This window comes from Ostrea edulis, chromosome 2 (genome assembly GCF_947568905.1).
Source record: "Ostrea edulis chromosome 2, xbOstEdul1.1, whole genome shotgun sequence".
NCBI lineage: Eukaryota > Metazoa > Mollusca > Bivalvia > Ostreida > Ostreidae > Ostrea > Ostrea edulis.
The window spans coordinates 30,259,982-30,287,737 of NC_079165.1; the positions used below are offsets into that span (position 1 = coordinate 30,259,982).

Consider the following 27,756-nt stretch of genomic DNA (forward strand, 5'->3'; position numbering starts at 1 on the left):
CTATGACTGTGTTTTTTCACTCTCGCTGTAATACTCTATTTTAAAGTCTAGAGAATGAAATCTACAAATTCTGTTTGTTGCATGCAACCTGTTTTAACTTTCATGAAAGTTCAATTTGTTCATCGCTACATATAGATGCAAAATTATTCATGAGAACCTCATTTTCCCCATCAAGGCAACCTCACAAATGTATGTAAGACTAGGAAGCTGTCCCAGTCATGCAGACCCCACTGTAAGGTCAGTTGGGTACGCTGACCTCAAAATGTTCAGGTGTTATCCCCCCTCCCATTACCTTAAATGCACCAAACACAAAGCTTGTGAACTGAAAATTTTTGTATTCATGACCCAGACATTTGACTCTCCTGCATTAAACTGTATATTGTCCACTTTGATAGGTACCGGAAATACTGTAGTTTGTAGGTTAGAATATTTAGATGTTGTGTAGCATTAAAATACTGTAGTTTGTAGGTTTCTGGTTAGAATATTTAGATGTTTGGTAACATTAAAATACTATAGTTTGTAGGTTAGAATATTTAGATATTGTGTGACATTAAAGACATCTAAACAGGGATTTTATAAGGCTTTCGCATCTTTGATGTGGCATGTTAATTTTCAAATATGACTTGGACAAAAATTTGCAATTTTCTCATAACCATAATGCTTGCACAGTTCCCAACTAATCTTTTATGCAATGTACAATTGTCTAGTCCATTTTGGAAATATTTTGCTCCGAGTGATCTTAACCTTTGTCACCTGAATTAAAATTTACTTGTGGTTTGAGAATTGAAATTTTTTTTCCACTTATGTCATACAATCTTACAGACATTAAATTACCTGTAAATATGATTTGAAGTGCAAGGGCCATAACTGCTGAATTGAACTTGATCTACAACTTACAACCACCCAACAAAACATTAGCACACTTTAGCTGCAACCAGTGGAAAAAGTCAGGAAAACTGAACTCTATGAAATATTAATTATCCAGAGTCCTCTGCTGAATAAGATCAATTGGAATGGAATTCCATATTTATCAAATTTAATCCATAGCTCTTCAGTTTACAACTACCTACCAAAAATATGCTCAATATCTACAAACTAAAACTGAAAGGGGCTTCAATCAAAAGAAATGTGTGTCCGAGAAATCAGTATTAAACTCTTGCATGCAAAAATATTACTGTTACACCACAGAATTCCGTATAGACAGATTTTTCCATGAATTATCAAGAATTTTTAACTGCAGTCTAACGCTCCATTAAAGGTTCAGGAGGTACTCTACATCGTCATAATGGCCGACTTCCTTTTTAAACATGGATGAAAATATAGACATCAGCAGTATTTGTCTTTTAATTTAAAAAATCATCGCCTAGCTGAGTAGCTCAGTAGGTTAATTTAAGGAAGTCGACTGCTGAACTGAAGATCGCGGGTTCAAGTCCAGCAGGGGTTTTAAAGTTATTTCAGATTGCTTTCTACTAAACCTGCATTTTTTGACTAAATAAAGTAAATTTGAAAGTTTTCATTTTCAAAATATTTTTGTACATATCCTCCATCAAACTTCTCTGACGTAGAATACCTTCTTAACAATCCAGTTGGTGTGCTTTACTTATAATGCCCACAATCTCAAATCTATTGCTACAATGTTTTTATGGATATTCTGATAATGCAAGAAGTGCCTGAATACAAGATAAAAAACTCTTATCGATAAACACTTAGCATATGTTTTATTCTCACAACTAATCACATAATAAGGGAGACAACAACAGAAATCCACACAAAATGCCCTTGTAATTTTAGAAAGAAATCATATTCCAGTTCCTGCTATATTGTCTCTGAATACAGAATTTATATGCAAAACACTATTAATTTGAGAAGTGCAATCAGTATCAAAAGCACATTTGTAGTATCTATTCCATATAAGATGTTGGATTATGCAAGTGATTTGGCAAAAACTTGGAATATGTAAGACTAACAGGAATGCCAAATATAAAAGTTGCATTCCACATAATATACATTATTCATCAGCATTTATTCAATGTGCATTCAATACTACAATTGCATGTACAACACATAATGCATTCACAGATCTTAAATCTTTAAAGGTTGTGTGTTAGCTTGAACAATTGACATAATACTTGTATAGTGCTCCCTCGATATGTTGCCAACTTTTGTTTAAGATGAATTTGGGCAATAAAGCAGGGGTGGCAATATAACGAATTCACCATTATGGACAATTCACTGAGCAGTCAAAAGAAATTGAATTCCATAAATTTATTTGGGTTCCATTCTGTATAAACATTTAGCTTATCTTCAGTTTAACTCAGCAATTATTAGTAATTAACCTGACCACCTAAGTACCTGACCAGCCTGTCACACTTCACTGCACTGCTCTCAAAGTACAGGTGTGATTATGGATGAGTGTTAGGTAATTGGTATTATTATGAAGGGTAAACACTATTAAAGACCATTTGTTTTCGAAAATCAGTGGCATATGGCATTATGCAGGGTTGGCATTATAACAGGGGTGTTACATGGGGGGGGGGGGGGGGGGATCTGTTCTTTAAGATTTTTAGGCAATAAGCGGGGGTGGCATTATAATGGGGGAGGAAGGGTGTGTGTGCAATACATGTATATCGAGGGAGCACTGTACATATTATTGTAATACTAATATAATTTTCAGGAAGCATGTTGAGAGTGATCTCTAAATAAAAACCTGCAAAATTCCTAAATTTTGAGAGGACATTCAGTAATTTGAAACTAGAGAAAAAGAATGAAAACGGCAAAACATGAACTCAAGACCTAGCTAGGTCAGTGTACACAATTTTATTAATGACTACTGTATGAGGGTACATGAAAATTTAGAGATGTCGACCAGTACGCCATTCATCAGAATGCCAGGGGTTACTTTCATACTAGAGAAGGGTACCATTATCAATGCAGAGATAGCTATTCAGTGTTTGATATAACTCTGCGCCCGACCACCCGGGCGAACAAATTTCTTGGTAGAGACACCCAACCAGATGTGTTAAAATTTCCACTATATAGAATTTCAATGTATCAATCTACTTAAAATACTGATCATGAAGTTGTATTACAAGCCAAAGGGCTCTATAAAAGTATACGTGATCAGGACTGAGGTTCTATAGTCATAATCGCTTTAATTAGAAGATAGTTATTAATAAAAGTAATTTCATAAATGGCTTTTATTTTCTCGGTGCTAGTAGGTCTCTGGCAGGGCTTACAATTTTTACAAGCAGTCAGCCCTGCATGTCTAGTTAATTTTAAAGTGAATTTCAAACACTGCTAATATACTTGGCTGAAGACTCAATTCAACTGCAAGGATTGGCAATTTTGTGAACATGAACAATTTACAAACATATACCAGTTCCTTTTTAGAGTGAAAAAAGAAGCAGACGACAGTAACGATCCCAGTAAAACAGTTTTATCATACTGGATATTTTGTCTTCTTGTCTTTGTTAATAAATGTATGCCTTAAAAATAAAGAGCCTGCAATTAACAAATACTACATATGTTTTTTGGTTTGCGAGAGCTTTGAACAGTGTCAAGAAGTGAAATACATTTTGTGTAAAGAATTTTGTATACAAAGTAATGAATTCAATATTCAGTATTCACAATGATACAAGTAAAGGTAAACTATAATTTTATATCAATCAGTTTCACTTGTCACAATTATCTAAAAAACAAAGAAATATCAATAAAAGGAAAAATATTCAATGGAGTTCCTGCATAAGTAATACTAAGTAAGAAGTAATACTACAGCTTCTCATAAATGTAACTATAAATTTCCAATGGTGCTTGCAATGTAATATCACAAACCCGAGACAGTAAATCACATTTTACAACACATGGAAAACGCCTTATATGTAAAAAGTATATCAAAGTTTATATTATTCTAAAAGTATCTGTATCACTGTTTCATTGTTATAGACAATTTCAAACTTTTCAATCACCACAGAATTTATTACAAAATGTTTGAGCCTATAAAAAAGTATACATGTACAGTACAAAAATATATCTATACTCTAGAGAGCACATAGCTGCTAAAATAGGATGATTATACATACAATTTGTTTGTAAACACACCGTAACCTAATTAAAGCTGGATCAATTAATACTGTTTACAAATATGTTTAAGAAACCAATGTACAGAACTGGCTGATTGCTATATATTTCTCTGATACAGGCTGAACTACCATGCAACACTTGTCATCATCTCCTTGACAATCAGAGCCTCGATTTGGTTTTTCTGGCTATTGTTGCATTGATGTTTCCTGAAGGTTTATCTGTGGGCATGTAGACCTGCAAGGAAATTATTTCATGTAGCACTCTAAACTAAGTAGCAAATAATAAAATCTCTAATAGAGTAGTGTGTCCAATTTCAAAGTGGATTCAAACATTTCAATAAATCTTCTGATTACAGATTTCCAATGATTGTGGGAAATTTTATACAGGTATTTCATCAAAACATAAGCCACTTACATTGTCATCATTTTTTCTGAAGTCAATCTTCGGAAACCGGTTGAAGTCAATTCCGAAGTAGTGTACATTTGGAAGATTGATATAAACCTTCTCAACCTGAAAAATATATGTACACAGTATCAGATCAGGCAAAGTCATCGCTGAACACACTGACTAAATGGTTCTTTTCAACTTGAGATCTAACACACAGTTCGATTTGACATTAACTGAATCTTGTACTATGTATCATCTGGCCCCAATTGGTGTGTAACAGGAAGGGAGAAAATGCAACGGACCAGACCGAGATTCGAACCCGGGCTCCCTGAATCTCTAGTCAGGTGCTCTACCAACTGAGCTATCTGGCCACCAGAGATCAAATCCGGCTGACCGCTACACTCCTCCCTCCTTAAATGTCTTCACACTTGAAGACATCAACCCAGGATCTTAATCCCCTGGCAGGCATTTTCACCTGTCAGTTCCAAGGATTGACACCAAATGTAACAGTAAGGGAGAAAATGCAACAGACCAGACCGGGATTCAAACCCGGGCCCCCTGAATCTCTAGTCAGGTGCCCTACCCACTGAGCTTATCTGGCCACCAGCGATTGAATCCGGCTAACCGCTACATGATCAGGAACACTTTTAAACAAGCATTCTGAGAGTACTGCATGGCAATAAATAGTCCTCTACTAGTTGCAAAAATTATTGGACCACAACAATATTTGAAGTTCAATATGTAGGTTATTGTAAAGGGGGAAATTGGGGAACCAGGATAGGAATGGTTGGAAATCAACTACTATTCAGGTACAAAGACTAGACCATGAAAAAAGACAAATTTACCATTAGGTTTAGGTATTTAACCAAGTCAATGAACTGTGAAATGTAGGTGATCTTGAATAATTTTAAGCTATACATTGTTGTATTACTATGCTAGAAGTTTTAACGAGTGTAGTACTCTTATCTACAGAAATAAGAAACTTGGATGTAAACTTTAAGCTGATGTGGATATAGGGGACTCCACTAGTTCTTATCAACTTTGTAGAAGCAAACTAAACGTATACCAATTATCAAACGAAGATCTGCAAGCACAACCAAAAAAAAAGTCCAAAGAAACTGATAATTCACACTATTTTTCGAAGTCCAAGGGCCATAACTCGGTGATAAATCACAAAATTCAAACTTGATCTGTAATGTTATATGGTAAAGCAATGTGTGGTAGTTTCGGTTTAACTTTTACTTTTATTTCTGAATTTCGATCCCAATGTAAATCATTCAACCATTGTATTTGACCACGCCCACTTTATCTTTCAGCCAATAACTTTAGTGACAGCTAGTTTCTATTGTTCAAATTACAATATAAAGCCATGCAGCCCACAATTTGTCGAAGCGAGACAGCTGGCCTTGCTAGCAACACTTCTCCTTCCAATCTTCCTATACTGGAATCAGGTTTTGCATTCGTCTGTTTTGTCCTTATACTTTAATTTGCACCTTTTAGCTTACTAAATTATTATATCATTTGAGTGTTGGGTGCTTTTCCTTATAGTTTATATGCTAAGTTCTAGACTTTAGGAGTGTGTATTTGTCATATTCATACTGGTAATAAATTCGTAAAGTGTTGTTTATCTTATTTTCATTTCTATTGAATTCATTTTCAAGCTTCTAATCATAGTGTGGTTGGGTTGTTTTGAAGTTGCCACTATCAAATCAAATAAAACAAACACAACACGAAGTACAGACTATACGAATGCCAGACCTGCTACAAATGTATCAAATATAAACAATGATAAAATGAATATCTGGAAGCACAACCAAAAAAGTCAGGAATCTGATCATTGACGCTATTTTTTTGTTTTAATTCCAAGGACAATAACTTTGTGAAAAATCAACCAACCAAAACAAAGAAATTGGACAAAATGTTGGGACACATTGACTTTTATAAACACGGATTTATGAAACTTAGTAATGATGATAAAACTGCTGGAAATAATTTGCTTTGGCAGAGAGAGATATTTAAAATATTCATGTACTGGCAGTAACACATCATTAAATGTTTACAGTTTCAAGGCTGTTTTCATCTGCAGAAAGGGGAGGGGGATGTCGTCACCTTTTTTACATTGGACATTGACTTGCACCTTGCAATTGTTACCACTGTGATATTGAAAGTTTTCAGAACTGTTTGTAAACAAATATACTGGGGAGGTGGTTGTTGTTAACAGAATTAAATACATGTAATGTTGAATTCAATACGGCTGACATTATTTATTGTTAACAATGTCATTACATTCAATATCCCAAATTTCAATTCAAAATGTATATGTATGAATGAGATAACAAGCAGAAACTTTGAATTGTTTGAAATTCTAAGTCCAAGGGGCACAACTCTGTCAACAATTTTCTCATGATTTATCCATACACCAAATTTCAATATGAATAGGGTATGCCAGTTTCAAGATACGTCCGAGTTATTTCCCTTTGGAGAACTCTCATACATAGTAAGGCACAAAACAATTTGTTTACATGCGGGAGTGGGACGAATATTCATCACTGCATAAGTGAATCTGCTCAGTAAGTTTCTCATACGCAGTTTCATCACCCAAATTCGACTGATACACAAACTAAGTCAGTGATAAGTGTATTTAGGGAGTAATTAAATACATGGAATTTCATTGGTCATACGTATCATATACAGGATATTACTTGCAAACATGAGCATTTTGTATTTCCTACATTCACATATTTAAACAGAAGCTGTTTTTAATGCATTTTATCGTCTTCCCCACTGACTGTAGGTCCACTCTGTCCCACTTTGGCATTTGAAGTTCCACGAAATGCACCTCCTACACAGAAGAGCTCTAATCTCAATACCAGTGTATTGAATATGTGCACCCGTAGCAGAGATATTGAATGGAAACTATTTTAATCTGCATAGGGATCAATTTTAGGTTCCCTATGGGAGTCAGCAATTCCAAAAGTTGCATATAGTTAAATTGCTAATTTCTTGCCAACTGTATTTTCTATGGTAATATAGAGCAAGTCAACTGCCATTTTTTCACAATAAATGTGCCATTTCATCATAATATAATAGAGGAATTACGTACAATTGAGTGTCTCAATAATCTTCAAACAACCTTTGCAGCTTTGCCCTACTGACTAGACTAGTACTCCATGAAAAGAGAAAACAGGACAAGTATTATCATCAAATTAGTACTTCTGGCGTATTACGTGTTTATAGCTCAATGCTGGTGCACTTACCTCTGGCATTTTTTCCAGAATGTTCTGGGCCGTGAGGTACAGGGTGTTCTGTACTGAGGGAGAGTACTCTCCCCTGTCAGGAGGTCCGGCAAATGTTTCCAAAATGGTGCTCTTCACGCCTTCCCTGTGATAAAACAACACATAGAAAATTCTGATAAGAGAAAAATCTTTAAAAAATGAAGTCAAGAAATCAATACACAACTATAGAATGTTTTCAATCTACTCGTAAGTAGGATCTTGGTAGAATATTATCCTATTGTACCTTCAAAATACACTTTTCATATGAGTCTTCATTATATGTAGACTAAGACAGTATGTGAGTACATGCAATTCTTGAACATTAATTTACTGTATACGTCTGTATCAAAAGTTATACTAAATCCATCATAATGAACATCATAACACTGCAATGTTCCTGTAATATATAAGTCCTAGTATCTATTCAATAACATTCTATAATTGCATACATACATATATCTAATAATTTGTTAGTAATGAGATGTTCCTAAATTCTAGAGTATTTAAGAGTGATAACCTGGACCAACTTTTCATGAAATAATAGGATCCGTATCAAACATTCTAGGAACAAGTTACATTGTTGCACGCTAAGACGTAAACAAAGATGGCAGACCAGCTATCACTTTGATTTCAATATTTTATTTATTAACTATCAATGAATTCTTGCAATACTATGGCCTTGATTATAGTTTGGACCAGCAAATATTCACAATTTTAAAACATTTTACTCGTATTGATCGATGCAATTGAATGACCGTTGAAAATATGCAACTTGACCAGAAAATAAATAATCAACATAAAACAACTGAAATATACATGTACTTTAGCTATATGATAAATGAGTTATTGAACTTACATTGGTGAATATTGGCAGAGATGGGTGTGAAAATTCACTCACAAGTTTGCAAAATTTTCAAACCCAACTCGGCCAATGTTCACCAATACAAGCTCTATAATCCTATATTCTTTAACATCTGTTCCTCACCATGCTCTTTCAAAGTTGACAGCTGATGTGTTGTACCACCATTTACACTGGACGACTGTACAGAATAAGCGGTCGTCAGCATCAGGGAGGGTTCTGAATTCATCAGAGACAAAGTTTTTGAAAGCTGACTGAGTAGTCTTCATAACTCTCATCTCACTTAATGCTGTCCATATCAGGGGCTTTTCTGTAAACATGGAAACAACAAATTAACTGAACATCATCTTTGGTGTATACTTGCCTGTTAGCCTTTCAAAGCCTTTTACAGCTAACAAGAAATTAATCTCGATGAACTTCTCCGACAGTATTCTGACTGATGACTGATATATCCAACATGATTCTCTTAATTATCTAGAGTTTGTGAGGAATGACAACTATTTTATTATGAAATTATGTACATACAAACAGACCATTTTATACTAGGTCGATTAAGATATTACCAGTAAATTCATATCTTAATAGATTGTAAAAATTGACGGAAATTCAAATTAAAGGCCAACACAGCTGGCACTCTTTAAATGTAAATGGCAATTTTCATGACAGGCTCATTCTCTTCATATATTCACATCATGCTCGAACAAACTTTGATGCAACAGGTATATAAAGTTTACGTGATAATTCAGATATTGGCCATTGACGTAAGAAAGGATTGCTGAATAACTATCCACCCCTTGTAATAGATTTAACATTCGGTCTCAACCCAGTCGGTAGCATCAAAGCGTTTAAATGAAACGACTGAAATAAAGTAGAATTTGCATAACATATATTCAGAAACTATCATTCAATCGGATGTTAGGAAAAAATTCAATAACATGCTGAAGCCTAACTCAACTTAATCCATATTCTCATTGATTTCATAAGCTGACCAAAATGTTTTAAGATGACAGTTGAGTTTGCAAATCTTATATGTTTCGTAAAATTCATAGAAATCCATATCAATAGTATTTCAGTGTAATAAAACAATTATTGAATTCACACTAAAGAACCTTGACAACAGTTATTGCCTCAGGGCTGACACGACTATTGCCCTTATACCCATTTGATAAAAAAATATCAGGCCTAAAATAAATTCTGTGTTTTAGGTAACCTGACCAACAGACCCTATTTGGAGCCTCTGACCCTAATTCTTTTTATAGATCGGCAAAGAAAAAATATCTGGAATTTCAGGGATTTTCGACATAATTTTTGTGATTTAATGAACTTTTATCGCTCTCTGATGTGGAGGTTAAAAACTATACAAAACAAATGGCATGATCATCATCAGTGCCAGCTCAATGTTGAATACTTTTATATTATGACATCTGTGAGGGAGAGTCATAGTGGACTCCATATTGAAAAGTGGGAATTCAGCGACATCAACTGGTGTCACTGCTTTGCCTACCTTTTAATACTACTTTATTTCGCAGATGATTTCCATTCATCACAAGTCAAGTGCCCAATTCAATTACTCTAATCTCCCAGCGAATCGGACACTTGCATTTCGGTGGTGAGCTTTCTGTTTATGAATCTTGATAAATATACAAGGGCGAATCAATAAGTAACCAGCCTAACTTATTTCCGGTTAAGATCTACCTCTTCTTTTTCAATGTAATTGCCCTCTAGTGTGATGCACTTAGACCAACGGTGTTCAAGTGCCATCAGCCCAGAACTGAAAAAGTCAGGGTCCTTTCCATTGACCCACTCCTCAACTGCCATCACAATTTCTTTGTCAGACTGGAAATGACATCCATGGATATCCTTTTTCAAGTTTGGGAACAGGAAGAAGCTGCTAGGAGCTAGGTCAGGCAAATAGGCAGGATTTGGTATTAATTCATACCCATTTCGCTCTATGGCATCCATTGCAACTTTGCAAGTGTGGACTCTGACGTTGTCCAAATGCAGCAATTAAAACACTTTTAGAGAGTTTACCTTGGTGTTTTATACGGATGGCGATTCTCAGCTGGTCTAGCAAGTTTGCATAGTACACTCCAGTTATTGTACTTCTCTTAAGTAAAAAGTCCAACATAATAACGCCCTTTACGTCCCAAAATACTGTGGCCATCACCTTGCCAGCAGATGGTTGCATCTTGAACTTCTTTGGCCTCAGAGACCCAGGCCCTACCCACTGACGACTTTTATTCTCTGGCTCATAATAATGAACCCAAGTCTCATCTACAGTCACCAGACACAAAAGAAAATCATCTTTTGACCTAAAACGCTTCAACAAGGTGCTGCATATTGATGCTCTGGTTGCCATTTCCCCATTGCTATGGGATTTGAGGAACCAACGGACTGTTAGCTTGCGCATACCTAAACGGTCATGTAAGATTGTTGAAACACTACCATGTGAAATGCCTAATGCCTGCGCTATTTTTTCCACCTGAATTTGCCTATCAGAGTAAATCAGATCCCGAACTTTCTTACGCATTTCTTCGTAGGTGGCATCCAGATCTGGCTTCATCTTCTAAAGACATTCTACCACGTTTGAATTGCTCTACCATATATACTCGCCTATAAGTCGGTTGTATTTTTTAAGGTCATTTTGTAGGAATTTGCCATTGACCCGCTTATAAATCGGTACAATTTTTTGTCAGAATCGGTCGACAATTTCAAGTCAATGCTCTAGTGTTTTTACCTATGTTTCAAAAATATTTTGAGAAATTAATAACTATGAGGTGCTCAATATCCAAGCCATACCTGTTTGGGGTTTAAACACAACCCTTGATCTATTATGGGCAATGATCCCTTGTTTACCTAAGCAATTATGGTCTCCTAATTACCAGTACCCGACACTGTGTTTACTTAGTGGTACGCGCCTCGCGAAAACTGTTATTGTGGGATTCCGGTATAATTCATTGTATCAACAATTTTAAGAGTCAAGAATGATGATCTAAATTATCTGTTAACAATATTCAATCTTTTATGAAATATATTTCAGCCGTTATACATATGAATATTTCAATATTAAATCGGGTTCGTAATTCAATTTTACCGATAAACGATAGACTAGTTGAATATTGAAAGTATTAATTATAGCGGTATGTAAATAGTTTTTAACTAGATAAAAATATGCAAATACTTGTATTTTATACATAATTTTAAAATACATAAACAATACAATATGTCTAGATAATCATTTGTGTGGTAGTCCATGATAATCGTCGGAGTTACATTACGCCGCCCAGAAAAATACCAATCTTCTTAGAACGCGGCTATAAGTCGGACATAGAGTTTTGGACCAAAAATTGACTCCCAAAAATCCAACTTATAGGCGAGTATATACGGTACCCAAAATTTAACCTGAGCATAAGATGATGCAGAAGACCCATAAAAATCGGCTAACTCGCCGTGTATTTCCTTGCCTGTTTTAACTTTAAATACAAATACCGAATTATAGCATGGTACTCAACTTTAGATGAAAAGCATGCCTTTGCATTACTAGCTATGTTTGACATTCAATATCTTATTAAAGAATGACTCGATACGCATGCAATTTTGTACCCAGGTATAAAACATGTATTGAAAGAAGCTATGAAAATCGTGACCGTCTCAGTCAATGGGAAACGGGATAGGCTGGTTACTTATTGACTCATAGAATGACAATTTTAATATCAGTAAAACTGATGAATACTCCCCGAAATGCATCTAACCGATAGACCACTTCATGTGACAAATGACTTGCACAATGATCAATGACTGTTGAAATACTACAGAAATGAAGGGGTTTTATATATATATAAGGTGTATGTTGAGTGACCTTGACCTTTACAAAATAAATTTGAGTGACCTCTCTCTGAAAGCAATTTCCCTATTATTTATTTGTGTGATATATGATCAATACCTGTTCAAAAACTGCTGAAATAAGAAACATTTACCCCATGTAACACATAAGTTCCAAGTGACCTTGACCTTTCCAAAATGACCTTGAGAGATCAGAGTTCAAAAAGATTCAATAACTGGTGAAGTAATGAAGATTTTTTCATATACACGGTTATTTGTTCTAAGTAACCTTGACCTTAACAAAATGACCAGGAGTGACCTCTGACTGAAAGCCATTTACCTTTTACGTATCTGGGTGATAAATGATCTGCCATCAATACCTGTTTAAAATGAAATAAGGAACTTTTCCTAATATAAGGTATATATTCTGAATGACCTTGACTCCAAAATGACCTTTAGTGACCTTCACCTAAAAGCCATTTCCCTGTTACTTAGTTGCGTGATATACTGCATGATGATCTGCCATCAATAACTGCTTAAAAATTGTTGAAATGAGGAACTTTTTCCTTACATAAGGTAGATGTTCTGAGTGACCTCAACCTTTTCAGATGACCTTGGTCCAAAAGTCTCCTGTCCAAAGAAACATTTGTGATTTTCTGATCAACTGTTTAGGAGATAGTAACTTTTATCAAAACCTGTTGAAATAAGGAAATCTTATGTTCTGAGTGACCTTGACCTTTCCAAATTGACCTTGAGAGACCTTCGTCCACAAGTCCTTGTCTCAAAGAACATTTGTGATCAATTTCTGATTAAAAGTTTAAGGGATATGGGCTCGGATGGACGGAAATGACAACTTTATGCTCCCCCGAAATTTTTCAGGAAGCATAAAAATACATTTTATTTCCATAAATACACAAGGGTATGAACAGCAGCACTTCACACCAGCCCATCAGTGCTTCATGAAGTATGCTCAGTGGCATGATGCATCGCAGTTCATGCTCTCATGTATTTTCAAAAAGAAAATTAATTTCTTAAAATGACACTGATACATACCATCTCTAACCTGATTTACTTCACAAACATGCTTGGCTTCATGACTGAAGAGAAAAGCGTGCACATGCTGCTGGCCTCCCTATTGGTATCATCATAAAATAAAGTAAAACTGTCTCCAAATTTCAAGCAATTTAGCATTTTCTCCAATTAAATCATGCTTTAAAAAGTCTGTCAAATTCAAATATAGATTAGTATTACTGACAAACCAATTATTGCAGTTAAACAAATAGCATAGTCAAGAAAGAAACAAACAAAAAACTGCAAGCAAAAAAGCATTCCTTGTAAGGCACCATGAGGTCTTGCATTCACATAATCTATCTAATGATCTTCACTTCATAAATTGATTACTTAACTCTGAAACATCTAAATGCTTGTACTTACTATTTCCATGCGTTTCCATGGTGCTTCTTCGATATGAACCCTCACCTTCATAACATGACGATACTTCCTGAGAAAATGGTCACACAGCAACAAAGCAAATCTCTCTGCACTTTGAACCTACCACAAAAAAATATCAAATTTATGATCAAGAATATTTACACTCAGTCATTCATGGCAAAAAATAAGCAAAGACAACTATAGTAACATTTAAATTTACAGGAGCCAATTTTGATGGATTGCCTAGATTTTGCAGTTTTTTGGTGGAGGATATAATATATTTATAGGAATTGTGTATTTTGTTTTGGTTTGAAATTTGTGGGATAGGGGAACCCATAATTTCCACGAAATTTTTATGTGCTCCCTGCTTAGACAGTCTTTTCGTACAATTGTTCTTGTGAAGCTTCTGAGCTAAAACATGAATCTTACAGTTACAGGTAATTCCATGGAGCTTCTGATTACAGCACAGATTTCATGCAGATTATTATGAAACTTCTGTAGCTCCTGGTTACAAATATTAGGACATCAGATCGGTCTGAATATTGGAACTTCAGATCGGTCTGAATACTAAAAACCAGAAGAATGCGAACAATAGCTTTAGAAACTTTTAAAATTATCAACAAAATGTCCCCACTTTTTTTTACAAGATCTAGTTGTTATAAAAAACCATTCATACAATTTTAGATATACAAATACAGCGGAAGTACCAAGACCTAGAACAAACAGGTATGGGATTAAATCTTTTAGATATGAGGCAGCAAAGCTCTGGAACTCTTTGCCAAACGAAGCAAGAAATATTACATCATATAATCTATTCTCAAATTATATTCAAAATTGGTGTGGGGAATTAAATTGTAAATGCAGCTCATGCAGATTCCAGCCTCTCCTGCCTAAATCTTAAAGTTTTGATCTAACTTCTAACTATGCTTCTAAGCTTACATGTACAAATTTAACTGTATTATTTTTACTCCGCTCTGTCTCTTAGGTATGCATATTTATTTATTCTATGTATATATCCATATTTTTATGTTGGTGTTGCAAACTGTTTTCAGTGCTGCATGCGCATCTTAATATAGCTAGTCCCTGTGTATATATACGCATGACTTGTGATGTCTGTATACATGTATGCGTCCTGTTTTATTTCAAATTTCTGTTTTTATGTCTACGCATGCAATTATATATCATTAGTGCTTTGTGTTTTTTAATGCTATATAGTCGGTTAAAGAGCTCTTAGCTCATGTTTATTGTTTACCTGTATATAGTTCCGACTTTAAATAAAAATTACTTACTTACTTTTTTACTTTAGTGATCTGGATGGTTAAACTGCCAATCTAAAGGTCAATAGTTCAAATACTAAATGGGCCATCAGGAAGTATATACAATGTACTAATTAGTATATTAAGTCACTAATAATGTGTTTTGTCCTAAGAAAAGAATATCTTGATCCTCTTAGAAAATATGAATGAATTCAAAAGTTAATGACACATGCAATGTTTTTTTAAATAATGTGTAAGTTTTCATGATATTTCAGGTACATTTCACTTGCAATTCCTATCTAATTTCAATAAAAAAACCAAAATGATGTTCTGTCAATTCTTTAATATGTATTATAGAGGTATGTATATACAGACACTGGTCTACCAAGTTATTGTAACAAAATAGGGCAGAAAATCATTGGATCAATCAGAAATCAAACCTAGGACCCTTGCATTACTAGTTGTGATCTAACCACTGAGCCAACCTGAATCAAATACAAACTTCACTATCCTGAATTTCCATTCAAAATGTCCATGTATGACTGAGATATAAATGAGTGGAACATGTATTGCTTGAAATTTTCAAAGTCTAAGGGGTATATTTCTATCGAAAATATCCAATCAGCTTGACCTGGATACTCTCATGATGCATCTATATACCAAACTTCAGTTCAATATGTAGCATCTGTAGCTGAGATAAATTCTAATGATTGTAGCAATGCTTTCAACCTACTCCATGCTGTCTGGCAAGTACATAGACTGTGTTTTTCTGGGAATCCGTCGCTATGATGTCACTGTTGTCCCCATGAGTGTAGTCCTTTACATTGTTCAAGGTCAGCTCTGTGCTGACCTCCAGCTCTTTCACAAAATGAATGTCTCCATCTCTCCTCAAGTACAAAAGTTTTACGTAGTTCTTCCCATACCCAGTAAATACAAATTCTGTCTGAACAACAGATTCTGAAGCCATCTGAAAAAGAATCATTTACGATTATTATAAAATCAAATGAAAGATTATCAACATTATCATGTGTAAGTCATGAAAAGACCAGTCCCCTCAATATGCCAGTTTCGAGATAAGAGCTCCTTTGCGTAGGAGGTGCATTTAGTGGAACTTTGAATGCTTAAGTGGGACAGAGTGGACCTACAGTCAGTGAGGAACACGATAAAATGTATTAAAAGTGGCTTCTCTTTAAATATATAAAGAAATACAAAATACTATCAAAAGAAATGTATTACTATTATCTATAATTCTAAAGTGGAAACATAAAAATAGTGTTATATTTGCAGTAATATCCTGGATATGATATGTACAAGCAATGAAATAACATGATATAATAATTCCATGTATTTGATTACTCTCTGAATACTCAATATTTATTTAGTTTGTGTATCAGTTGAATTCCGGTGATGAAACTATGTATGAGAAACTTACTGGGCACATTCACTTAGTCTTATTTGTCCTACTCCTGCAAGTAAACAAGTTGTTTCGCGCCTTACTCAGATGCACAAAAGTTCTTCATTTAGGGAAATAATTTGAACGTATCTCAAAACCGGCATATTAGGAGATGCTATCTGTTCAACTATTCAAAAAGGGCCAAGCAGTAAATATTTTGTAACCCGGCTTCAATGTTCCTATATATAGATTATCTGTATATTGGCCCGCAAATAATCTTCACCCATGTGCTCTAGAAAAAGTCTCAAAAGTTGTGTTGAAATTTTGATAGCAGTTTAGATATGACATGCACAACATGGATACAAAAAATTTTGTTTTTCTCCCAGCTGATAAAAAAACCTATTCGGTAACCTTGATAAGTACATTTAGCGGTGTTTTTCTTTAATTGAAACATTGTGCTATTTAATCTCTACATACATCTGTTTTCATTTTAAGTTTTCTGATAAATGTAACTCCATTAATTTAAACATTCCAATTAAAATGCTACATATTTCATTCTGAATGCTAGTCATGGATTTCTAATTTGCAATTCCAGTGAATCAATAGCATTTAAGATAAGAATATATTTATTTCAGTTCAAAAGGTTCTCTTTCTCTTACATTTTTAGAAATCATGAACACTAGTCAACAGTAAATGCTCTAAAATCCTCATGTTTTAATATGTATACATGGAAATGTATTATGACATCATGAAGTTTTATGGGTCACTAAAATGCTTTAGCTTCCTGAGAAATCAATATTCACCAAACCCCCCACTTCCCTGCCTCCTGGGGTTGGTAATTATTGTACTTCTCAGATAGCTAAAGCATTGCATTAACCACCAAAAATGTCAATAATGGTTTTATTATATGATTGTTAAAGAACAATATTGAGCTTTTTGATTGGCTAAGATCCAACAAACTAGAAGAAAAGAACTCTATGTACACCTCAATATGCCTTTGAGGTGAAAATAACATTTGATTTTTGTAACATAGGAACAAATGTAAATTGGGCATTCACAAATTGATACAATGGGCTATTATTTTTTGAGTCATCTAATGAAAACTCCCATGTCTAATCACTTTAGACTAAGTCTTGCTCTCTAGCTATAAACAAAGATGGCTGACTACATATAATTTCTTCAGCTCTAGAAGATGATTTCAATGTTTTAATAATAGGGTAATTTTTTCAACTTCGTCTAATGTTTTTAAACTAATGTCTAGTCTTTTTACAGTCTATGTAAATGACAGGTTGTCTCAATATGTCTGTTATGAGCTCATTTACATTAAACTAGGTTAGAGAAAATTGACTCTGCTCTAATTAAAAAACAAACTTCAGGCACTTAAAGCAGAAAAGTTATCCATACTGCGTTATTTGCATAATTATTTACATTATTTGAAACAAACCTTGACATTTGCAACATTAACTGGAATTACTAACAGTATTATGAAACATGCTACGTACTGAATGACTAAATTATATCATAAAGTTAAACAATTCAGATCATCCATAAAGTATTGCTTAACGTTTCTCTCAAGAATTTTTCACTCATATTGACTTCACCAAGACTGGAGAAGGGATTCAAAATTAGGCCTTTGCTCAGTGCTTACAGCCATTGAGCAGTAAGGGTTCTTTAGTGTGCCACACTTACTGCGACACAGGACTTCCGTTTTAAAGGTAATCTCCGAGGATCCATGACATTCACACCTGATGCTGAGCGTTTGGCGATGGAACTGTCACTACCTGTTTTAACGACTTAGGTCTGTCGCAGCCAGGAATTGAACTCAAACCTTCCGCATGCAGGGCAAACGCTCTACCTCTAGACCACTGCGGCGGTTCATCCATTAGGTGTTGCCATTGCAATTTAATGGTGTAATCTGCCAAAGGCTTGTGGGGAACGGAGTGGACTGATAACCATTGGGTTTTGAAGGTGTAGGTTGTTGGATCTTAGCCAATCAAAAAGCATGGAATATATTTGATCATATTAATATCATGATAATATACACTAAGTCTTGTTCAGTTGCTATGAGGTGGATAGCAAGTTTTTTGTTCCATGAGGCAGCAACAACTTCCCAATTCATAGTCTGCCCCCACAAGGCTACTAGCATTTCATCGGGATGCTGTAGTCCCATACTCCATCAATATCAACTGTAACATTAGCCATAAACAATGCATGCTAATGTACGTGTCATGATTGTCTCGAGCCTTAAGAGCTAAAAATTGCCTTAAAAAGCCAGTTAGACCCAGGAGCTTCCATGCTTTGGCCTCTGAGCCACCATCCGGGCTTTGCCCTGGGCCCATTTGGGGCCTAAAGAATGTTCCATGCCCTTTATGCCATCGGTACATCTACCACTACTATTCTCTTTAGAGAAGTCGAAAGGCATAGCCTTCATCGACTTCTCTTCGCAAGCATTCATATTTTGATTCTGGAAAATGTGTAAATGCCGGAGTCGGTGACGGTTTATGCTTTGACCGAAGTTTCGACTCAGATGTGCCTGGATTTACGCAATAGACAACTTGTTTTCAAACATTTAGCAGTAATGCACAAAACTGTCACAAGGAAATCAACACTTACTTGCTTTTAATCCATTTTCAACATGTCCCTTATCCCGGGTTTACGTTAACTGGTCTTGGGAGCAGTCACAATAGGGGACCAGTTAAGAGAAAGCAGGCTGACGTAAACAGAGTTGTGATTTAAACCCGGGACAGGGGCATGTTGAAAATGGATTAAAAGCAAGTAAGTTTTGATTTCCTTGTGTCGGTTTTGTGTATTGCTATTAAATGTTTGAAAACAAGTTGTCTATTGCGTAAATCCAGGTACATCCGAGTCAAAACGTCGGTCGAAGCTTTAACCGTCACCGACTCCGGCATTTACACGTTTTCCAGAATCAAAACATGAATGCTTGCGAAGAGAAGTCGATGAAGGCTATGCCTCTCGACTTCTCTAAAGAGAATACTACCACTACCAGTATTAATTCATCAAGGTCATGCAAACCTATATAGCATATTTTATATCTCATCAACATTGTGTTCTCTCTCTCTTTCTCTCTTCTGGGTAAAACTTGAATAATTATAAATCCAAATAAAACTACCAGGGTTGTCAAATACAATATAGGCTAGGCCTTATATTCTGAATCTAAAATTTGTTAATTTTGAAATGGCAGTTGATCGCCTGTTGAGAGCGATCTATGGCAAGAGTTCAGTGCTACAACATCTGTCAATGATGGCTGTCTGTCAATGGATATTTTCAGCAATATTTAACGATGAAGAAACTGTTGCATTAACAATTTCCTTGATGTTGAGATTTTGGCCAGTACAAACGTATTTCCCTCGATTTCTTGATAAAATTACCGACTCCTATGTTTGTATTCATAACCACGTTTATCATACGCGCACAAAACCTCTGTTCATATATTTCCTACCTTACGTATATGAGTTCCGATACAAAAGTCCTTACCGCTTACCGTTACGTGACAATCCATACACAATCACCAGAGGTGAAGGTCTGAACTTTCGATTTACCAGGCGTGGATCCAAGAATCTACTTCATAGTTGTTACTTGTTACACGTTATAGAGATAATATGATTATAATATACAATTATTTACTTTCGTTGAGGTCGATATCATACAATTATTGGCATTTCTAAAAGTCAAAATGCTATAGATACCCACAGGTCATAATACATGTATATGAATACACATCTAACCTTATACATATGTAAATAATATGATTATTTACATATGTGCATTCATATATTATGACCCAAGCACCTGTGTAGATACTCACCGAGGCCGATTCCAAATCCTGCCACATGGTGGGAATTTACATCTATTTCCAACAAACGTAAATATTTGGCATCCAAAGGTTTTATATTTTATCAAATAACGAGAAAAAATATGTGGATTTTGTCGAATATAGACCATCTAGTCTATCAATAAAGCCAGAGACATATGTATATGTATACATGTATAGGCCTATAACATGTCTCTGGTCAAGCTGAGCAAATTCAAGATTAGATCTACTAAACATTTCTAAAATTCATGTTCTGTGTATATGGAGCGCCAAATTAACATAAACTCAAATAATTGAAGATATCTTCAATTATTTGAAGATATCGTCAATTCATTTGATGCGCGCAACAACTTAATTAAAGATATCTTCCAATAATTAATTATATCTTCAATTCTGAATTATTGCGCGCATTAAATGAATTGATGATAGCATTAATTCTTCTGCTGAATTGATGCGCGCTTTAATTGAATTAATGATCTCTTCAAATGAATTAATGATATCAACAATTGAATTGATGCGCGCTACAATTCAATATTGAAGAGAGCAATAATTGATATAATGCGCGCATTAAATCAATTGATGCGCGTATTAATTCATTTGATGAGAGCAATAATGGATTTAATGCGCGCATTAATTCAATTATTCCTCTCTTCAATTGAATTAATGATATATTTAATTCATTTGAAGAGAGCAATAATTCTTTTAGAGAGAGCAACTAACTGATTAAAGATATCTTCAATTCAACATATCCACAATTGAATTAATGATCTCTTTAATTGAATTGTTGCTCTTTTTAAAAGAATTGATGTGCGCATTAATTCCTTATACAAAAGCATTGTAAATAATTAAAGATATCTTCAACTGAATTAAAGAGATCATCAAATTATTTATACCGAGCTCTAAATCAATTATTGCGAGCAATATTTCTACGAAATTGATGCTCTCATCGATTGAATTGAAGAGAGCAATAATTGAATTAATGCGCGCATCAAATCTATTATTGCTCTCATTAATTCAATTGATGCTCTCATCAGAATTGAAGAGAACAATAATTGAATTAATGCGCGCATTAATTAATTTGATGAGAGCAATAATTGATTTAATACGCGCATTAATTCAATTAAAGAAAGCAATAATTGAATTGATGATATCTTCAAATAATTGAAGATATCTTCAATTATTTGAGTTTATGTTAATTTGGCGCTCCATATGTGTAAGTAGATGTAAAGCGTCAGAACAATGACAATCCAATTGCTTTATTAGAAGTATATTCATATCATAAAAGAGTTTTCCTTTTTTGCATGTATGATTACATAATTATGATAACTTTATTTATGTGATTTTATATACAGGAATGTATAATACTAGCTACCTTATACCTATACAGCCGTCACATCAACTAATAAGAAAATTCAAAAATTGAAGAGAAAAGAAAAACCACCAACAACAATAAAAAGAAATTGTGGCAGCGTGGCGAAAATTCCATCGTCGTCGAAAGAAGGTGTGAATGGTTGAGGATGCAGTCTAGGGGCCCGTCGCGTGCTGCAAGGCGATTTGATTTCCGAGGGCCGTGAGTTCAATCCGAGTGGAAATAGATTAGATTCATCTTACCAATTCTGTGTTCTTGATGATATAACATAAGGTAAAAAACAAATGACTTTGAAAAATTTCAAGTAGAGAGCATTAATATGACAAGAAACGGGAGGTTCATGGGCCACATCGGTCACCTGAGCTGAGTCACCTTGGCCCTGCCATTGTTCAGCTGTTGCGATTTTTAGAAGATTTTTTTTTTTATCAATCTTTATTCCCATGAAAAATTTTGACTCCATATTGTGCCTCCAACCTAGCCCCAAAGGAACACAACATAACTGAAAAATGAATTCGCATAACACAGAGATGTCTCAACATGATCTTGCTGTTCTGGATAAGACCAAGGTCATAGAGATCATGATATGATAAGAAAGACATTGCCATAAGAAATCAACGATATATACAAAATCTGAAGGCTCTATCTTAAAGCAATACAAGCTGTAACTGACGGTAAATAAATTGAAAAATAAAAGAACAAATATTAAACATATTTGTGATTAAATTCATACAACTTATTAGAATCAGAGTGGATCTGAAGCAATAAACTCGTCAAACCAGCAGAAAATGTCGATTCAGGAATCATTGTCACCCTGTCTGTAATTCCTGTTCGTAATCTCCGATGTGCATTGACCTTGGAGGTCACCAGTTCGGAAAAAAACGAAAGAGAGGCACTGATCACGTGTCAGATTTGTAAACAATTTAACATGCCAATTTTCGTAGAAAATTCACTATCAAAATTTCATTTCAGTTGCACATTTGCGTCATTATTACTTTCTTATACATACAGTACTTCTTGTCATTCATGAAACGGTGTAATATCTTAAAAGAAATGAAACGTGTAGTTACTCACGTCAGTTTCCATTTTTGTATATGACGTCGGTCTTAGCAACCCGATTATGTTCGGCAATCATCGTTCCCATGTCCGTGTATATGACGCAATGGCGGTTTATACGAAACGCTTTGTGTAGGTATGCTCTCAAACAATATTCCCTTGTTTATTTTGCTGAATTTTTCTTCAGATCTCGGGGATTATATCAGTTATACCGATAGGAGTTAATTGATGCATAATTGGATAGTTGAAAAAATGCCGTCAGTTACAGCTTGTATTGCTTTAAATAGCGGAGGAAATATTGAATAGGCCAGATTTTATCAAAAGTAGGTCAAACTTTCAGGTCAAGATCACAATTAGATAAAATACTTAAATAAATCATGCAAGGTCTTGCCTTAAAAATCTATATACAAATATAAAAGTTCGAAGATATAGATTAGGTCAGGTTTTCAAAGAAGGTAGGTCAAGGTCACAAAATCAAATATGATTGTATCAAATAGCCTTGTCAAAAAGAACCTCTATATAAAAGATGAAAGTGAAAATATTTAATAGGTTACATTTTCTTAAAAGTAGGTCAAATTTCAAGGACATGAGGTCAAATATTAAAGTGAAAGGCGAAGATAACGAACAGTGATCAATCTCATAACTCCCACAAGGAATACAAAATAGAGAGTTGGGCAAACACGGACCCCTGGGCATACCAGGACCCCTGGTCATACATGTACCAGAGGTCGGATCAGGTGTTTAGGAGGAGTAAGCATCCCCTGTCGACCAGTCACACCCACCATATGTCTTGATCAGGTAAACGGGGTAATCCGGAGCATGAAACAAAAGGTATTGTAATATGAAATTCATATATACTAAATATGAAAGATTTATCTTAAATAGTTCAGGAGATAATGAATACCGGTAGGTCAGAAGGTCGAACTTCACAAAATAAAGTCTTGCCATAAAGATCCAAATGTATATACAGAATATGAAAGCTCCGTCTAAAGTATATAGGGGCATGGGTACGATTTGAGCTGAAAATTTTCAAGTTTTATTTTTCCATTTTTAATGTTTAGAATACTTAACTAAGGTATTTCTAATGGTCAGATTTCGAATGTCAGTTGTCGAGGTACATGAGAGATACAAAGCTCACAATTCTTTGTTATGTAAACAAGGCTCGTGTCATGTTTTTGTATACATATAGGCTAGCTATACTAGTAAACGAGTTTTCAATTTACGAGTCAATTCTGAACATAATTAAATAGTTTCTAGTGTTTAGCACATCTCATTTGGCTTTAAACATGCTATTTTCTATTAAGCAATCTATATGTAAACAAAACATGGCGCGAGCCTTGTTTACATACCAAATAATTGTGAGTGCCGTATATCACTTGTAACTCAAAAACTGATATTCAAATTTTGGTTAACCATTAGAAATACTTTAGTTAAGCATTGTAAACAATGCAAATGGAAAAATAAAATTCTCAGCTCAATCGTGTCCATGCCCCTTTTTAAGTTCAAAGCCACAATGTCAAAAGTCATGATATGAAATTAACTGCCTTGCATGTACATGCAAATAATGAAAGAACTACCTTCAGGACATATTGAATAGGTACGATTTTTATTAGATAAACTTCCAGGTCAAGGTCACAAGATCACACACCATTGCATCACATGAAAGGTCTTTCCGTCAAGGATGTATATACAAAATATGACAGCCCCAGCCTAAATAGTTGAAGAGATCGAGGCAAGCTACTGACAAACAAGTTGATGGTACAGGGGTTTCAATAGTCTCGATTAAAGATAGTTGGGCAAACACGGATCCCTGGATATACCAGAGGTGGAATCGGGTGTCTAGGAGGAGTAACATCCCCTGTCGACCAGTCACATCCTGCCGTGAGCCTTATACATGTATCGTGATCAAGTAAACGGAGTAATCCGTGGTCAAAATCAGTATGTCAAGAACGACCTAACAATCGGTATGAAACACGTCAGACAGCATTTGACCCAAAGGTAGGTTGCATTGACAACGTTGACTTTAAACGAGACTGTTGAAACCCCTGCACCATCAACTTGTTTGTCAGTAGCCTGCCTCGATTTAAAGACTTATCATACGCAGAACAAGCTCTTGCGTATCGAATCAGATGAAAGATATACACCATATACAGGTGATAATGGAATATTACTACATAAAGTCAGCATTCCGCAAATTCTATGGTCGTTATAACGATCTAGTTTGCCAATGCAACCTAGCTATCATTGGGTCAAATGCTGTCTGGAGTGTTTCATGCCGATTGTTAAGCCGTTCTTGGTACACTGATTTTGACTACAGATAAGATTTCAAACATTTCGGTTGAGCATCACTGAAGAGACATTATTTGTCGAAATGCGCATCTGGTGCATCAAAATTGGTACCGTATAAGTTTTACATAACTCCGTTTACCTGATGAAGATATAGGGCTCGCAGCAGGTGTGACCGGTCTACAGGGGATGCTTACTTCTCCTAGGCACCTGATCCCACCTCTAATGTGTACAGAAGTCCGTGTTTACCCAACTATCTATTTGGTATTGTTTATAGGAGTTAGGAGATTGATTACTGTACGTTATCTTCACCTTTCATTTTATATAGGAGTTCAAGTTACACAAAGTATAGGTATCATGCCTAAAAAACTACAAAATTAAAGGGTTTTTTATGGCAAGCCCTTTTACTATTTATTCGAAAAATAAGATATCTCTTTAAATCAAAGAGATATATCTTATTTTAAAGAGATATCTCTTTAAAATGAGAGATATCTCTCCAAATAAGAGATATCTCTTTCACTTAGAGAGATATCTCTTTCCCTTAGAGAGATATCTCTTTTGCTGTAAGATATATCTCTTACACTTAGAGAGATATCTCTTTCACTTTAAGAGATATCTCTTTCACTTAGAAAGATATCTCTTTAAGTGAAAGAGATATCTCTTTCACTTAAAGAGATATCTCTTTCACTTAAAGAGATATCTTTCTAAGAATTCATAAAGAGATATCTCTCAAAGTATAAGAGGTATATCTTTCATCATTGAAAAAGAGATATCTCTCAAAGAGAAAGAGATATCTCTTTCCAATATTTTTATTAGTTTGAATACTTAAGGAATTCTCCCTAAAACGGAAGCCCGCCAAAGCAAATCTTACCATGATGGCTGGGGTGTTGCTAAAACGCGGAACGGAAAATGGAACGGAACGGAACGGAAAACGGAAAATATATTATGCAATAATGTTATGAGAAGGTCAACATTTTGCAAAATCAAAAGGCTTATTATGAACAAGGGATGCAGAAATTACAGAGGGAACAGAAAGTCATCCTCAGAATCCACCATTTCATGTTGATACCATATACTTATGGAGCATACTATTGCATTATTATGTATTTTTACATGGTGTATTTTGTGGATGAATGTACCAATAGGCGCTTGCTTAATAATTTGCATAGTAAGTTTTAATAAAAATATCAAGCAAACACCTGTTGGCACCATCTTTTTTTCCCGGCTTTGTCATCCCTCCCCCCAGATTTTGACAGTATGTTGTTTCACAAATGAATAAAAAATAAGATAACATACTGAAAAAGACTTGAATTATAATTGAACCCCTTTCAAATTCTATTACTTTATTCTGGCTGATATCGTAAGATAAAATTTTATGAGCCCATCCAATGAATAAAAGGTACCTACAACCCCCCCCCCCCCCCCCCCCCCCCCCCCCCCCCCCCCCCCCCCCCCCCCCCCCCCGAAAACAACATTGTAAAAGATAAAATAATTTTTTAAACAATTTTCGCCAAACATAGCCTTTTTAAATTGAACGTGCTTTTAATCGAACTTCATATGTTTAAGATAACTGAATTTGAATTTGAATTTAGTTCTACACCTGGTACAATATACATTTATGTATCACATCAAATTTTAAAGCGAATGAGTCCGGTGAAGAAAAAAGTTTTGCCTCAATTGGGATGAATCTATGTGAAAGTTCGTACATTTACCGATATCCTGCGGATTAATGTTGAAACTGAAGAGATACAGCAGGAAAGAAAGATTGAAACAAAACCTATGTTAACTAGGGTGAAGTTTACGACCAATAGTAAGAGGTATTAACAGATTTATTTCATAATATATGAAATAGCAAAAGCTAACACGGAATTCTATACAAGAATTTAGTTTAAAAATTAACTGCCAGAAGTTCTCCCTATTTAGGATTGGAGTGCTGCGGTTACTAAGTCTCCTGTTAATTAAAAAATAATAAATCAAACACACGGTGTTTAACTTGTTGACTAAATAAGATCATGAATTATTATTTATTGTTTTATACATACCACACTCCCTGTTGTAAGTACACACATACACGGCATTATGTGTAAATACATGTACATGTGCGTTAATGACGTTTTGCCACGGGGGGGGGGGGGGGGGGGGGTGGTCTAAACCACGTGTGTTCTTTTTATTCTTTACCCATAGGTGTCACTGCTCGCTAACACCTCTGTCAATGCCGAAATTTCAAAATTCTTGTAAAATGCCTTGTAAATTCTTATACTAACGTTTTACTAAATTCGCTTACTCAATTTATGATGCAAAATTTTAAGATAAAGTTGTTTTATTGCTTGTAAACAATTCCCAAATTGTTGATTTTAATCAAAATGAATCACCCCCCCCCCCCCCCTCCCGATTTTTACCGCTATCTTATCTACATTAATCATTCGAATTCTTAAATTCCGTTCCGCGTTTTAGCAATACCCTGATGGCTGCAATAACGTGGGAAAATTTTGCTTTTACCACATGTGAAATGTATACATGTACAGGTAACAAAAAACAAAGACAATAAATTGATGAAATATACAAGCTAGACTAGATTTCGCCTCTCGGCAACTTGATAATGTTACCCCAAACAACCTCTTCAACCTTTCCCGCCATTTGTACACGAAGTATTTTGCATGGTTAAAAAATAGAGTTACATCATTTCAATGACAATGCAACAGGGAGTAGTCAT

At 35.0% G+C, this 27,756-nt stretch overlaps 2 protein-coding genes across 5 annotated transcripts in view; one reads left to right on the plus strand and one right to left on the minus strand.

Moving 5' to 3' along the window:
• Nucleotides 1–6, plus strand: part of LOC125678259 (SNARE-associated protein Snapin) — a 17,869-nt gene extending 17,863 nt beyond the window's left edge. The window contains exon 4 of the mRNA XM_048916561.2: nt 1–6. This exon is cut by the window's left edge and continues 202 nt beyond it. The gene's annotated coding sequence lies outside the window, so the exon portion shown is untranslated.
• A 1,695-nt stretch (nt 7–1,701) lies between these two features.
• The window catches only part of LOC125678258 (uricase-like), a 30,444-nt gene continuing 4,389 nt past the window's right edge, over nt 1,702–27,756 (minus strand). The window contains exons 1-8 of one of the 4 annotated variants that reach the window (XM_048916557.2): nt 19,964–20,052; nt 15,844–16,077; nt 13,858–13,974; nt 13,477–13,555; nt 8,728–8,911; nt 7,725–7,848; nt 4,495–4,590; nt 1,702–4,314 (exon numbers count right to left, since the gene is read on the minus strand). In XM_048916557.2, the coding sequence (XP_048772514.1) occupies nt 4,240–4,314; nt 4,495–4,590; nt 7,725–7,848; nt 8,728–8,911; nt 13,477–13,555; nt 13,858–13,974; nt 15,844–16,077; nt 19,964–20,023 (969 nt within the window). In that variant the 5' untranslated portion in view covers nt 20,024–20,052 and the 3' untranslated portion in view covers nt 1,702–4,239. Of the gene's footprint in view, nt 4,315–4,494; nt 4,591–7,724; nt 7,849–8,727; nt 8,912–13,476; nt 13,556–13,857; nt 13,975–15,843; nt 16,078–18,192; nt 18,665–19,963; nt 20,053–27,756 lie in introns of those variants that run through there. The other 3 variants (XM_048916559.2, XM_048916558.2, XM_048916560.2) reach the window with 3 other exon arrangements.